The sequence below is a fragment of the Sorex araneus genome, chromosome 6, assembly GCF_027595985.1.
Source record: "Sorex araneus isolate mSorAra2 chromosome 6, mSorAra2.pri, whole genome shotgun sequence".
Lineage (NCBI taxonomy): Eukaryota > Metazoa > Chordata > Mammalia > Eulipotyphla > Soricidae > Sorex > Sorex araneus.
In genome coordinates this window covers 21,414,243-21,430,236 of record NC_073307.1, presented here as the reverse complement: position 1 = coordinate 21,430,236, position 15,994 = coordinate 21,414,243, and the positions used below count along the sequence as shown (strand labels likewise).

The 15,994-nt window shown below is 46.2% G+C and overlaps 1 protein-coding gene across 2 annotated transcripts in view; it reads right to left on the bottom strand.

Annotated features, from left to right (window-relative positions):
* The window catches only part of NRG2 (neuregulin 2), a 193,655-nt gene extending 185,740 nt beyond the window's left edge, over window positions 1–7,915 (bottom strand). The window contains exon 1 of one of the 2 annotated variants that reach the window (XM_055141993.1): window positions 6,807–7,915. In XM_055141993.1, the coding sequence (XP_054997968.1) occupies window positions 6,807–7,545 (739 nt within the window). In that variant the 5' untranslated portion in view covers window positions 7,546–7,915. The remainder of the gene's footprint in view (window positions 1–6,806) is intronic. The other variant, XM_055141994.1, reaches the window with a different exon arrangement.
* Between the last annotated feature and the right edge of the window lie 8,079 nt (window positions 7,916–15,994).

Sequence of the window (15,994 nt, the reverse complement as noted above, 5' to 3'; positions counted from 1 at the left end):
TTGTGTTTCACTGAATGTACAAAGTAGAAAGGGAATGTTACTGTAGAAACACACATTCTCCCAGCAGAAACTAAGCAGAGAGAGAAGGCTCCTTACCCCAACCTCATTCCCAAATTAGCAAAACATCACTGCTCATTGGTAGCAACTGATCTCAACCCGTGTGAATCTTTATTCTTTTGGCCCTGGTTTGGCAAAGCTTCCCAGCTTTTTGCCTGGTTGTAGCTTGTCATCCCAATGCCTTTAAATCATCCTCCAGGCTTGCTTCAGTCCCTATAGCCTGACATGATGTTCTCACTCACCAAGATTCACCGGTATTTGCTGTTGTTTTGAAATGAGTCTGCTTTAATTTCATAGGACAGTCATTTTTTCAAACTTGTCATAATTTAGCACTTCCACCCAATCAACTCATCTATTTTCACAGTTTTCTGGCATTCCCTCCAGATAACACAGTTATCTCTTAAAATTTAAAATTAAATTTGTTGTTATGTGCAATTTCCATTAAGGAAGTGGGGGGAGGGTTAATTCACTAGAAACATGTACACAAAAATCTGTTCCTCATTTTTATTCCTGTAAGTCCAGAATCTGGGGAGAAATATCTTTTAGTTTTGGTTTAAATTATACTAGGAATACTTCAGACCTTGAGAAGAAAGACCCAAAACAAGTTGAAAAAGAGGGCACAGAGCATATCTCACTAAAGTTGATATTGCTTTTCCAAATCAATACACAAATTTGCCAAATGACAGTAACTCGATAGATTTAGAAGGTTAAGACTTCTCACTGGTTAGAGTTGCATTTTCACTCCCCCACCCCCCACTTATCCTAATGGTAATACCTTAATACTCTGAAATGTTAACACCATGTTCCTATCTGTTACTTTAAACAGACTCCAATCTAGCAGTTGGCAACTAATTCCAACCTCCCCTCCCCCCGCACACACACACACAAAATCACACCAACTGTACATAAATATAGCCAAAATCAAACTCCTCATCAGCAGCTGGAGTCTCTGACTTCTAGATGAAAATCAAAGCTAGCATGTATTGTGGATTTTTCTCTTTACACAGACTTTAAACAAAAAATTTTTTTATTAGTGAATCACCATGAGGCAAAGTTACAGACTTACAAGTTTTCATGTTTACGTTTCAGTCATACAATGATCGAGTACCCATCCCTCCACCAGTACCCATTCTCCACCACCAATGGTCCCAGAATCCCTCCCACCACCTCCACCCTGTCCCCTTCACCCCACCCCGCCTCTGTGGTAGAGCATTCCCATTTGTTCTCTCTCGATTTTTGGGTGTTGTGGTTTGCTACAGAGGTATTAAGTAGGCATCATGTTCAGTCTATAGTCTATTTTCAGCTCGTATCTCCCATCCCTTGTGTGATTTTCTACATGGATATTGTTGGGAGCTTACTAAGCATGTGAAACAGTGGCCAGAGCTGCAGCTAGTTGCAAACCTCTGGCTCACTTCTTGGGGTATCACAGGTAGGACTTGCCCATAAAATTAAATAAGTTGGTATTTTTATTCCTGGCCTTATACTTATATTTGTGAATTTGAATAATGGTTAATATCTTGGACTAGGTTTTTTTTAAGTATTAATTGGAAGACTTTGCCATAAAATGGGCTTAATGGCAAAATAGACTTTGTGCCATCTTTAAAAAAAATTACTCAGTGCCTCTTGGAAATCTACTTTCTTAGAGTGAACAAACAAAAAGCATCCCCTTCTCCCTTCAATTGTACCCTAGGCTACTACCTCCCCACCTGGCAGGGAGGTACCCCAACATCTTTTCAGGGCTCCCCAAGGTAATTGAGGACTGAGTTAAGCAGAAATGTGTGTGAATTTGACTCAGCAGTAGAGTACATGCCTTGTACAAGGTGAACCTAGGTTCTATGCCCACTGGAACTGAAAAAAAAATCAATGTAGAGAGGTGAGAGCCTTTTCACCATATATTCATATGTACTTACTGAATTTTGAGTCATATAAATGTGTTACATGCTCCAAAATATAAGTGCAATTTTATAAAGAAAATGAATGACAAATTTGTTACTAGAAAATAAAATTAAATGTCCTACATAACCAAAAGTGCCAAAGCAGATGGAACCAAGAAGTTGGTCACCTAGTTAGTTAATTAGCTACTCTCTCTAACTCTCAAACCACTTAATTCAAACTGAGGGTTGCTTGCTTTGGTGCTTTTTTGTTTGCTTGGTTTTTTGGTCACACCAAACAGTGCTCAGAACTTACTCCTGACTCAGGGGTCACTGCTGACGAGGCTGGGGAACCATATGGGATGATGGGGATTGAACCCAGGTCAGCCTCATGAAAGTGAGCATCCTACCTGCGATACTATTGCTCCAGCCCAAGAGTTGACTTATTTTTGTTTAAGTGTGGGGCTAAAGGAATAGTCATCTATCCTCCTCATCTACACCCCCCCCACACACACACCAAGTAAAAGAGAGGGTCTTTCCCAGCAAGACCCTTATTCTCTACAGCACAAATCCCATTAATACTGATGAGAACAATGATTAAACATGCTGAATTTAAGCACTTTGGTTGGTAACTTCTTTGGGACAAAAAGTTCTCATAGCAACAGGTGAAAGCTACCATCAAACCCAGCTTTTCAGTACAGTACTTGGAGTCACAAACCAAGAGAGATAAGATTGCTTTAGTATTAATCTGAAGACTTGGTTTCTATTGATTGCCTTGCTGTTGTTTTTTAATTTCACTTGACATCATCCATTCAAAAGACACAAGAGCCTCAATATAAGCCTGATACAGCAAACACTGTGGGGAGGGTGAGGAGTAGGGGAGTGAGGAGAAAGAAGATCTCAAAGAGTTCAGGAGACCTCAAAGATAAATCCCCCACTACACCCCCCAATTACTGTCAGCAACCACAGAAAGAAATAATGACATTATGACGGTAATTCTACCCCGAAGTCTATAACCACACCGTGTCTTCACCACTAGGCTTGGTCAGTTTCCTAATCTCGTTTCATTTCCCATCTTCACACTGCAGCACAGCTGGGTTTCCAGCTGGCTGGGGAAGAAACGATGCTTTAAATAAACAGCATTTTAAAAATAAGCTTTTGCTATACTGAATTTTGCAGGCTACCTTCCTCTAATATGTGAATACAAGAGTCAAGTCAACAAAAAACTGTCCTGAGGAACGTGAAATCCTCCATAAAACACCTTTCCCATCAATGACAACCCAGTGCAACATACATTGCAAAACTGCCAATCAGAAAAGCCCCAAAGGCAAAATGATCTTTCCTTTTCTCTGTTATCTACTGTGTCAATTCAACATGGAAACATTAAAAACTTATCTATGAAAGCAAGGTGTGAGGGCGTGAGAATACCAAAATACAGGCAGCCTCTGTTTAAAATGCAGGATGCTTATCCACCATTGGCTGCTAATCCCTAAGAGTCCTGTCTAACTCTTTTTCTGTCTTTTCCACGGAAGGTACAGAAAACCCTTCCATGTAGGAAAACATCTGAGGAGTGCAAGGATTTTATTTTGCTGTTTACTCCCAGAAATAACCATTTTGGGAGCCCAGAGCAATAGTACAACAGGTAGGGCATTTGCCTTGCACGTGCTGACCTGGGTTCAATATCCAATACCCATATGGTCCCTTGAGTCCCATTAGGAGTGATCCCTGAGCACAGAGCCAGGAGTAATCCCTGAGCAGCACTGAGTGTGGCCCTATAACATATCAAAAAGCAATCATTTTGTTTGAATTCTGGGAGGACGTCACAGGCTTCAAACCAACATTTCAGTAGTGGTTAAAGTAGCCATTTATAAGGTCTTTTTAGGGACAGGGTTCAGTATGACTCTGGCAGTCATGCTCCTTGATACATGGGCCAACTTTCCAGCACTTTATACTACCCTCTCTATACGGTGCATTATGCCAAAGTCCTAGCCCCCAAAACTCAGCTTTCTAGATGCGATCTCAAGGAACCACACCTCTCAGAACCCAGATACACTGAGAGCTGAAACTGGCTAAACAAAGTACCGATTCAACCACAGTTGCTCAACATAACGGCCACGATGACAGTTCCCAAGTGCCAGTTTCCCTATTTTGCAATTGGGCAAGGCTCCTTCAAGGAGAAAATGTTCCCAATGACCCTGTGGCCCAGAGGGCTTTCTTTAGAGATGGAAAACAGAAAATGAGTTTGTTAGTTATTTCCTGCTGAGCACAAGGAAGGTGTTGTGGTTCCTTAGGGTGACTTTGTTTCCTTATTTAATATGCCATTACCTGTGCATGTTTTCTTTAACTTCCCAGTACAAAATAAGAAAATGCAGTTTGTGCTTTTCTGTTATATTGACACCCGTTCCACAAGTTTCTTCTACAAACATGCCCATTAATTTCTACTCCTCTTATATAAAGCCCCACACTGACATGTACCTATAGTCTACCAATTAAAAGGAAATAAAAATCTGCATTCTAAAATGTTTATTTATGTTCCTGCTCCCTGATCATTTGTGATGTGGGAGGCCCTTCTCGTCGGTGTTTGCAGTCCTGCATCTATCTCTTTGGGAACTGTACCACACACTAATCTATTTATCTGCTTATTTTCAGTTTTTATTTTTGGAGGGGTCACACCCAGAAGTACCCAGGGATTATACCTGGTTCCAGGCTCAGAGGTCACTCCTTCGGGTACCTGGGGGGACCGTGCCATGCCAAGAATCACACCTTGAACCTCCAGCAGGGGAAGCCTGTGGTCAGCCCACTGAGTTATCCCTCTGGCCCCACACAGGCTATTTTAATAAGAAGAAAACCAGGATCTAGGAGGGGACTCTATTTCTGAGCCCCAAATCTCTCATAATCTCCACATTTAACTATTAATCAGCTAAACATGACATCAGACAAAGCTTAATTGATGAGGCAAAGTGAAAAGGAGGAAGAGGAGGAGGCAGGGAATAATTACTCTGTGAGCTGTTCTGACAATGACCATCCGGGCTCACTGGACCAGACCAGGGATTATGTGGCGAGATGTGCACTGAGCATATTCAGGAGCAACTCACCGAAAACCAAAACAGAAGCTGTCCTTGGACAAGGGTCAATACATGTTTTTACTATTTCTTTCCCACTGCAGAATACAGGTCCACAGCTACCCAAGGAATCTCAGGAAAAAAAATACTGAATAGAATTTTTAAAATTATAAATGCTTAACTGGTCTCAATTTGTCATTATAAAACATTTCAGAGCATAAAACCAACATTGATGAGCTGTCAGCAATGTCAGATAAATGGCTGTAATCACCAAAGTTTATTTTTTCTCCTTATAAAGACATTGCAAGATTCTTCTGGTTAAAGCGATTCCAGTTTGTCATAGTAGCAAGATAAACTCCCAACACTAAACTCAAATGTGCCTCTTGAAGGAGGGAGTGAGGTGATGAAATGAGACAGGTAGGGGATGAGTTGGTAGGGGGAGCGGGGAGAGGAAGGGCGCTTCCCAATGTCAAGGGTGTTGGTTGATCTAGAAAGAGGAAAGCAACAAACTTCCTGTGAGCTGTTACACACTCTTCACTACTCAGTTCATGGAGACTACTCAGAATCCGTGGGTAAACTGCTCAACATGGCCCGACTTCAGGACACAGATCACAACTCACTGATTATACAACTCAGAGAGTCACACAGCACCCACTCCACTCAACTGTAGTGGGGAACAAAGGAAACCACCAGATAAATAAGCACAAAGTAACGACTGGTTTTTAAATGTCTTACTGAGAACCACCTACTGACCGGGCTCAGGGACTAGAAGAAAAAGCCCTTAAATGAATATTTCTTTCACTCCTGACTTGGGAGACCTCCATTTTCAGCTGCACAGATCTATAGATTTCAATGTTTTGTTCCTAGTCACCTGCATTCCTGTGCAGCATCCCACATCAGAAGATGAGATGCAGTCTCTTTCATAAGATGTCAGAGCTGAACTTTAAGCATTCAGTAGAAGTTACTCTAGTTCACTGGCATTTCAATCACCCGACCTAGTAAGACCTCCCAGAAACAGCCCAACGAGGTGCCTCCTAACAGTTCTGGGGGTTCAGAGAAGGCTGTGCTGCTGGCTTAGCAAAGGCAGGCAATCACGATGAAGGGAGGGAGGGAGGGAGAAAAGGAGAGAGAGAGAGAGAGAGAGAGAGAGAGAGAGAGAGAGAGAGAGAGAGAGAGAGAGAGAGAGAGAGAGAGAGAGATCCAAACCGCAAAACAAGCCACATGGAGGTCAAAAAACAGTAGCTGAAAAAAAAGTCCAACTCTGCCTGCGCCAGCGTTGAGGATGGGGAGCTGGGAGCTCAGGAGAAGAAGGAGGGAGCCGGTCACCATTCCCTGGGAAGAACTTGTAAGGGAGGCCTTCAGGGCCTGAGAGTCCGCCCTGAAGTCTGCTCCTGCAGACCCTGCCAGCTAGGGCAAGCGGACGGGTGGGAACCGCGCAGGCCAGGCCTCCGAGGGTCACTCCTGACTCACTGAGCCTTGGGCCAGCACCCCAGGACCTCTCGCTTCTTCCTGTCGCTACTGAGCTATGATGGCAGCTTTCCAGCCCCACATGCCATACATCAGCCGCAGATCCCCGCTGGCACAGGCCAGCGCCTCCCCTCCGCCCCCCGCCCCGGCATAGTTTGAGATTGATTCTTGTCCCCAACGCCAACCCTCCTCAACCCACCCGTGCCAGGCGCCCTGCCCAGGGGCGGCCCCACCCCCAGCAGCCGGGCGCCGCCAGGCCCGGGCACCTGCAGCACCTCCCCGCCCCACCCCCAATCGCCACCACCTCGCCCCTCCCCCCTTTCTCCGGCGGAGGGAGGGGGCGACTCACCGCAGTCCGTGCACAGGATCTTGCCCACCTCTTTCTTGAGGTTTTTGCCGTTGGTGTCTAGGGGGGCGAAGGCCGTCTTAAAGACTAAGGGCTGCTCCGTGGGCTCCAGGAAAAAGATGTAGCGCTGGTTCCTTTCGAGCGGCGCACAGGAGCCCACGCTGATCACCTGCTCGCGCTGCAGCCCCCCGCTACGGAGCGGCCACTTGTCCAGCACCTTCACCAGCGCCACCCGACCCGCGGCGGGCGGCTCGCGGGTGCTATTGGAGCTGGAGCCGCTGGCGGGGGCCAGCCCCTGTACCTTGCCCTCGACCACCACGGGTGCCTTGTACGCCTGGTCCTGCACCGACTTGAGGCTAGGCGAGTAGCAGGCGAGAGACACACCGAAGAGCAGCATGGAGAAGCCAGGGGCCGGGTCGCGCCTCATGCCGCCGGCGGCTGCGGCTAGCGAGCGGGCGGCGGCTCTCCGGGCTGCGGGGCTGCGGGGCTGCGGCTGCTGCGGCGGCCGCGGCTCTGGGGGCGCAGCGGGACGGGAGATGCTGCTGCTGCTGCCGCTGCTGCTGTTGCTGCTGCCGCTCTCGCTGCTGCTGCAGCTGCTGCTCCTCTCGCTGCTGCTGTGGCTGCGGCTGCTGCTGCTGCTCCTGCTGCTGCTGCTGCTCCTGCTGCTGCTGTCGCTGTAGGTGCTGCACGGAGCCTTCTCCAGTGGCGGCGGCGGCAGCGCTGAGCAGCAAACCTGCCGCATCTGGCCAGGCCATTTGGGGGGCTCCACCGCTCCGCCGCCGCCGCCTTGGGAGGGGAAACCGAGCCCACTGGAAAACCGGAAACAGCGTAACGTTAGCGCCTCGTAGCCCTCCACCGGCAGCCCGGGGAGGTGGCCCCGCTAGGGCAGGGGGCAGGCGACAAGCGGGCCGCGATACGCAGCGCGGCGCCGCGCAGCGCTCCCACCCGGCGCGCCAGGACCTGGAGGAGGATGCGGAGGATGGCACGCCCGCCCACTTGCTCTCTCGCGCCCCCTCTCCCCTCGCAACGAATGTGGAGCGCGGCTTCTGCAGGGGCAGCTGGGGACTGCACTGCCCTGCCCGCCTCAGGGCCCGCAGGGGTGCGGGAGGAGTCGTGCTACCCTTTGCTCTGGGGATTTATCTGCATGACAAGTGGGGGTAGTCGGCGAGGAGAGGGCGGAGTAGCAAGGACGTCTGCTTCTGGCACCGTCCTATGAATGTGGGAGTGGGACAAGGGCGTGCCCCGCCTCAGCCATCGGCGGCGGCTGGAACTGGGGAGAATGCCACCACCGCGGTGGCCTGGCCGGCCTCTGGCCTCCTGGCCTGTCCCTTCCCTGGGTAGACCCTCGACTCCCGGCCCCTTCATCGAGGCCCCCTGTGCTTGACCCTGCCACCGCCTGCTTAAGCGCTGGAGATTCAAGTCGAGGTGAGGGACCGACCATTTGGGAAAGCAGTTGGGGGTTGCATGGAGTCTTGACAGGGTGGTGGTTGGGAGAGGGTCCAGTCCCCCAAACTCTGGGCTTTCTCGGGCAGTCAGCGGGACCGAGTTTCACAGAGGCAGCCCCCCTCCCCCTTAGCCACTCCCCGTGGGAGGTTAGAGCTGTTGGGGAGCCAACGTGAGAACCAGAGACTGTCAGGGCCAGAGTCTGAGCCACAGGAAAGGGTTTCTTTTTTAAACTCTCGTGCTTGCAGGAGGCGGGGGAGTTTGCTCACTGGAGTCAGCATCTGATTTTAAAAAGCAAGACCCTGATCCATTTAGCCTCCTATAGATACGGTTCCAGAGTGTTTCCATGAGGCACCTCATATCCCTGAAGGAGTGGAGCCCAGGAATTCCAGAGAGATCTTGGAGAATTTGGAGGAGGGGGGAGCTGGGCACACCCTGCAATGCTCAGGGTTTACTCCTGGCTCTACACTCAGGAATTACTCTTGGCGGGGCTCGGGAACCATATGGGATGCTGGAGATGGAATCCAGGTCGGTGCTGTGCAAGGCAAAGGCCCCACCCAGTGTGCTATCGCTCTGACCACCAGTTTTTCCCCTGATTGGGTCCCTGCAGGGAACTGGCCCAAGGACATTTGGCTCCAGCCAGAGCTGCTATTCAGGAATAAAAGGTGGGAGTTCACTTAAGACCCTTACTAGCCGCTTAAGATTCACCTCAAGCAAATTATGTGCAAAGCCAACTGCATTATGACTCCAGATTAGTCACAATTATTAATACTATACTTCCACTCAGCACAACCCATTAAGTCTTTTAGTCTCATCTTATTCTCCCTCATCCAATCAATCAGCGGTCCTGTGACTAACTTTAAATTTCTGACTTACTTACTTCCTCTCTGACTCTGCTGTGAATTGTTTTCATCCAAGAACTCCTCGCCTCTCATTTGGACTGCCTCAGTCTCCTGACCTCCACACCATTTCCCTCATGGTCATCCTCACTTCTACCACCCTACCCCCACCAGAGTGCTTTCTAAAATGAAATTTAAATATGGTAGGTCACGCCTCCTCTCTCAGAAGTAAAGTTTAGATGCTTCAGTGTGACTTTCCACAGTCTTCCCTTCCGTAGTTAACGTCACAGGGAGTACCAATCATTTACACCACTGGCTGGCCAAAGCTCACAGACTGCTTCTTGGGGTTGACCTTCTGCACATAATGTCATTTGTACCCAGGAAGACTCACCTCCACCTTGTCCACTTAGAAAACTAGTCTCCCCAATGTTCAGCCATATCCACCTTCTGACATATCCACCTCCATCCCCCACTACCATAGATGTACATCACCTCTCCCTCTTCGTGTCCACATGCCTCGTGCATGTTACATCATAGCACTGATCCATACCATACTTTAAGCTGCAGTTATTGCTGAGATGGGTCTCATTAAGCTCATCAGTCTAGACCTTAAGAGCAGGTCTGCTTAGTCTTTGGATCAGTCTCCAAAGGCAAATTCAACGGAGTACCTGGCAAAGCATAAGGATCAGAAAATCTTCAGAAGGTAGGAAGGAGGACACAAGCATTGAAAAGCAGCTCTCCTAAAGGCATCAAGCCGATCTGCCGACCACTTCAAATGCCCCCTTTTCATTTTCATAAAGCACAAATACTATTCATCATAAAACATCATTATATGGGGGAGGCAGAGTGATAGTACAGAGGGTAGAGTGTTTGCCTTGCATGCAGCTGACCCAGGTTTGATCCCCAGGATGCCATATGGTCCCCCAAGCACCACCAGGGGTAATTTCTGAGTGTGGAACCTTGAGCATTGCTGGGTGTCACCCAAAAAGCTAATATATATACATATACACATATATAATAAGGAAGATCAGAAACTTCACTCTGTTGCTTTTCAAATAAATGGAATAGTCTCAGGGAGGAAATGGGCATTGCTTAAGTGCACATGAACCGAGCCTGTATTCAATCTTCTATCTCAGAGATCAGGGCAGTGGTGAAGAACTCAAGCTCTAGCGTCAAGTGGAGCTGGGTTTCAAACCAATTTTGTAAGTTATTAAACATTAGGATAATTCTATTGCATTCTGTGGGCCTTAGTCTCCTTGTTGGTATAATGGATGTAGTAAAAGGATCTTCCTCATAAAGTTGGTTTTTGTTCATTATGTACTGATTAGAAAAAAATCCAACCAAACGGCTCCTCTGGGTCTGACATCTAGGTAGTATTCTGGTCACTGTGTACACTCAGTGAGTCAAGCTGACTCTGTCCCAGCTCTCAGAGCACATAAAAACAAGTATAAGCAAGTAGACAAATTGTTAACTCGTTACTTACAGGGATGCACGTCCTCAAGGAAATAAGCAGGGTGAAGAGATAGGGAATAATGGGAAAGGGAGAAGATAGGCCCTCTTGGATAAGGGAAAGCTTATCTGTGGAGATAACATTTAAACAGAGACAAAATGGATTCAAAAGATGCAGAATATGTGCAATAAATATAGTGCTTAGAACAATGTCTGGTGCCCAGGAATAGCCAAAATTAATGTTGAATATGATTGATATTTTCTAAGGACCAGCAGTTCCTCACCAAAGGATGTAAAAGCTCAAACTGGTATGTAGTCATAACCTGCTACATTTTCTGTCATTGTCACTGTCATCCCGTTGCTCATCGATTTGTTCAAGCGGGCACCAGTAACGTCTCTCATTGAGAGATATTTTGTTACTGTTTTTGGCATATCCAATACGCCACGGGTAGCTTGCCAGGCTCTGCCATGTGGGCGAGATACTCTCAGTAGCTTGCCGGGCTCTCCGAGAGGGGCGGAGGAATTGAACACAGGTCGGCTGCGTGAAAGGCAAACGCACGACAGAGCTTGAGGCAAAGGGTGGCAGGCAGTGGGATGGCTCAAAGAGCTGAAGCACATGCTTTTCTGTGAGAGTCCTAGGTTTGATCTTCTCCAGTACAACTGGGAATGCCTCACAAACACACCACCAGGAACGTCCCTGAACACCACCTGCTGAGTGACTCCCCTAAAAAATGCAGTGCAAATTTTCAATAGTAAGTGTTCTTGTGATGAATAAAAATACTTTCTTGGCCAGAGTTGTAGATCAGGATAGAGCATTTTCTTTAAATGTATGAGGCCATAGATTCTGTCCCCAGTTACTGCAAAAGCAAAACAAAAAATAACACCCCCTGGCATTTCTCTCTCTTTCACATATTCATTTTAGTATATAACAATACATTGAGTATGAAGAAGAGAACAAGGCAAAGAAGTATGTGGCAAGAAATGCTACTGCTTTTTCTTTTCCTAAAGGATAAGTATACATAGTCAAAGAGATAATACAGTGGGCAAGGTCCTTGCCTTGCTGGTGACTGGCCCAGGTTCAATCCCTGTCACTGCATAAAGTCTCCTGAACCCTGCCAGTAGTGATCCCTGGGTATAGATGAGTGTGTCCCCCCAAAAAAACAAACAAAAATAAGTACGTAAATATGCATAGAATATAGGTTACCTACCTTTGAAAGGACACAGCAGAAATGGAAACTTTGGATATTGGGGAAGGTCACTGGGTGACTGAGAAATGAGATGCAAGAATATTTTTTCATAGTGCTCTCTTACTCCTGGCTCCGTGGTCAAGAATCACTCCTGATGGGGGTTGGGGGGCCATATGTGGCATCAAGGATCAAACTGTGGCAGGCTACGTGCAAGGCAAGTGCCTTACCTGCTCTACTATCTCTCTAGCCCAAGTGCTCCTTTTCCTACCTTGTGAAATTACTCTTACTGAATTTCTTTTTTGGGGGGGTTAACCTTTTTGAATTTTGCTGATCCTGGTGGTGCTGGGAGCTACTCCCAGTGTAGGCCTGGGGGAGGAGGAGGGCAATGAAGATTGAACCTGGGGCTCCCAACTACAAATCATGTGCTCCAACATTTCTATGCCTCAGCAGCTTTGCATTTTACACTTTGAAGAGACTTATGAAGGTTTAGGAACTTGCTCAGATGTTCGGCAGAGTTGGGCTTCCAACTTGGGTTTCCTACTGCCAAAGAGCCAGCTTTGTATAGACCACCACTCAGAATGAGAGGTATTCCTTAGTTCACTGCGTTGTCATTTGAGGTTTCTAATCTCTCTAAACTCCTCCCACTAATGCTGTACAATTTGAAATTTATAACATGGAGCATCAGTGGCATAAGCATCATTTCACAAAATTATAAAAATACAAGTCAAGGTACCAAATTAAAGAACTTTTCTGAGATCACAAAGCTACAGAAAAGGCCAAAATGTATCATAATTTCAAGCTCATACTTTTGGAGCTTCTTCGGGTTTTTCCTATTTATTTATCTACATAGCTGTTTATTTCATCTTTATTTACAAATAAAAGTGTAACATATTTATATTTAACAGGTGTGATCACTTGATGTAGGCATATGTTGTGAAAGGACTTAGCACATCCATCACCTAATATATTTTCCTCTTTTTATTTCAGTGAAAATACTTAAGATCTGTTGTCTTAGCAAATTTCAAGTCATACAGTATTGTGAACTATAGTCATCCTAGTAGATCTTTTCATTTGGCAGAAGGTTCCTAAGCAATGTTTGGGGACCCAGGGGCCCTTCTTGGTGAATCTCAGTCAAGTGAGCCATTGAGTTGACTCTGGACCAAAGGATGCTGGGCACTGCAGGGCATAGGGGTCACCCTCGTAGCACTGAGGGTGCTTCCAGTGGGGGTATCATGGGCTTCTTGGAATTGATCCAAGGAAGGGTGGGAGCTTCACCAGAACCTGAACCCCTGTAGTGTCTCCTGGCCCCTGTTATAAAGGAAATTCTAAACTCTTTGACCAATCTCTCTCCCTTCCACCTGTCCCTGGAAACCATTCTTCTTTGTTACTAAAAGCTACTTTGAGGCAGTTTTTTTTGGTAATATTCTACATATAAATGGTATTAATCAGGATTTGTTTTCCTTTATATATCTGGCTTCGGTTACCATAATGCCCTCATTTTATCACCATGCTACAAATGGCTAAATTTTCTACTTTTTAAAAAGCTGAGTAATGTATTGCTGAATATGAACCTCTTTATCTATTGATCTGTTGATGGGCACCTAGGTTGTTTCCATACCTTGGCTGTTGTGACTCATGCTGTAATGTCCGTGGGAGCCACAGATATCTCTTTGAGATAATGATTTTCCTTTGTAACAAACAAGCTCACAATTTTGAACAGAAACTCACAGAGAAATAGAAACCAAACTTTCACTACACCATGGCTCCCCAGAAGGTTGTGAAAAAAAAAAAACTGGTTCATGGTAGCAGTGGGCTGTGTCACTATATAATAATCACTGAGAACAAAAACAGAAGTTGACAGAATGGTATAGACATTCTGAATTCAAGAGAGAACACCCACATGAAAAGCTTGGCTTCTTCTCCCAGATCCCTCCCACACGAGATGGGCTTCTTCCAGCTTTAGCCAATTCAGTGGGCTGGAAGGGCTACTGAAGCAGGCGACAAGACAGCGTGTGGCCACAAAGACTGGCTGGTCAAAGAGGCATGGGTCTGGTCACAGAGTCACACAAATCAAGACACTGTACAGGACAGTCTCACTTTCTAAAGAAAGACATTTTGTAAACTTCTTTTCCCCTCTCCTTTTGAGATCTGTTTTCTAAATTTGGCTCTCAGAGTCACTCTCGGGTTCTGTGTGGTTAATTTCTTTTCCTCCAAGGAGTTTAAAACAAGGGACTAAATAAAAAACAGATACTAAACATCTGAGAGTATTAGCCCTGGGGAGAACCTTGGCGTCAGTAGCCAGATGACCTTAGAGATGATTTGATTCGCTCAAGATCACCCAGCCTACTTAGTGGCAGAAACAGCTCTGAAACCCTGACTGCTTGCCTTGGGCACTTTTGTTTCCATTTCAGAATTATGGCTTCAGACCTAGTGGGATATGAACTTGGGCAAGTCACTTCCTGCTAATTCCCCGCCCCAACAAAATTAGGATAATAATATATTTACCTCTCAGGGACTTTGTAAGGATTGATGAGTTAACTCATGCAAAACATTTCACCCAGTGCCTGGCAGTGAGTTACTGAGTATGGGCAATCACCTAGATTGCCTATGTCTGATTCACACTCTATGCCTTGCTTAATGGACATTTTGGCTAAGTTATTTAATTTCATGGTGTCTTCATTTTCTCCACTGTAAAATTAGTACAAAGACCATAGTTTTTACTTCATTACAGTTATTGTTAGTATAGAGGTTAGGGAAAGGCTCAGTGGCTTTATCCCTTAGTGCTGCCCACATATATGAAGTTCCCAGCAGCTCCAAGTTTGCCATCTCCAGCATACCACCACCAGGTATGAGTATGGCAGCATAAAATGTGAGCCAGGACTGAACGGGTTAAGGCACATGGCTGTTCCATCACCTGTTCCAACACCAGTGGTATTCCATCACCACCCCCAACCCCAGACTGCATATGGTCCTCCAGCACGCCTGGAGTGATCCCTGAGCACAGAGCCAGGAATAATTCCTGAGAACCAGCAGGTGTGAACCCCAACCCCCCCAAAACGTGTGTGCCACCCACAGCAAGCCCACAACCAAATGTGTAAACACCAAAACCAAGCATGTGTGCAACCCTCTATCGTTGCCAAAACAAAGAATGGCAAATGGGAAGGAAAGGGAAAAATAAGTCTACAAGTAAATAAAGAAAATTATTGTGTGTCCTAAATAAAATAATATAGGGTCCATAGGAGATTCCGGCAAGCTACTGAGAGTATCCCTCCCGCACAGCAGAGCCTGGCAAGCTACCCATGGCATATTCAATATGCCAAAAACTGTAACAACAATGGGCCTCATTCCCCTGACCCTGGAAGAGCCCCCAATACGGCAGGATCCATAGGAATGATGCTCAGAACATGTTAGCTATGTACAGGCTGCCCTGCCTAGAGTAAGAACAGGCTGCCTAGAGTAGAGTAAGATAAGATTTTCCTTATCTTAAAGAGTCACACTTTGCCCCAAACTCAGAAGTTTTTAAATCACTCATATTCATAGATTTTGGACACATGCTAGAATTCTTAAGAAAAGAGCCTGATGTTCTACTTCATGGTTAAAAAAAAAATCATCATCGGTAATCTCAACTCCCAATCAAGAAAGAACGTGACTCAGTAAGTTATAGACTTGTCAGGCGTCCACTCCCACGGCTGCTGGAAGGGCAACAGTCCTGGCGGCTGAGGGGCTCCATCTGGGATAATCATATTTATTTCTTTGTAAAGTGCTCTGAGACCTTTGAATGAAAAGCATGATGTGAGCACGAGTTATTATCTCTTTTCCAGATATCACTTTTAGATTCACATCCAGAAGCTTCCTAAAATAGACTACAGCAGAAACAAAGACACCAAGGTAGCTGTCCTGTGCTCTAGCGCTCAGCAGAAGGCCTGTGCTGGACACCATCTGGGGTTTGCTTCTATGTTTGTTTTGATATGTCATAGTAGAGTTAATTTGGATTGAGGGGCTATAGGATATGCCTACTGCCCTAAAATGAGTGTTTTTGCTGTTTAACATTCAAAGACTTTTCTCCCTCTCTTTTCCTGATTTGTGTGTTTAAAATCCTCTCCGGGGGTGAGTAGGAACTCTGAGGTTGATGCAACTCTTGGGGGCATGAAGCAGATGACAAAAAGAAATTAGTCTTTATCCCCAAATCCTTCATCTTCTATGTCTTTGTGTATCCTTGTTTCTGCCTCACGGTTTACAATTCAGATGCATTCTTTGTTTGGGAACCACACCC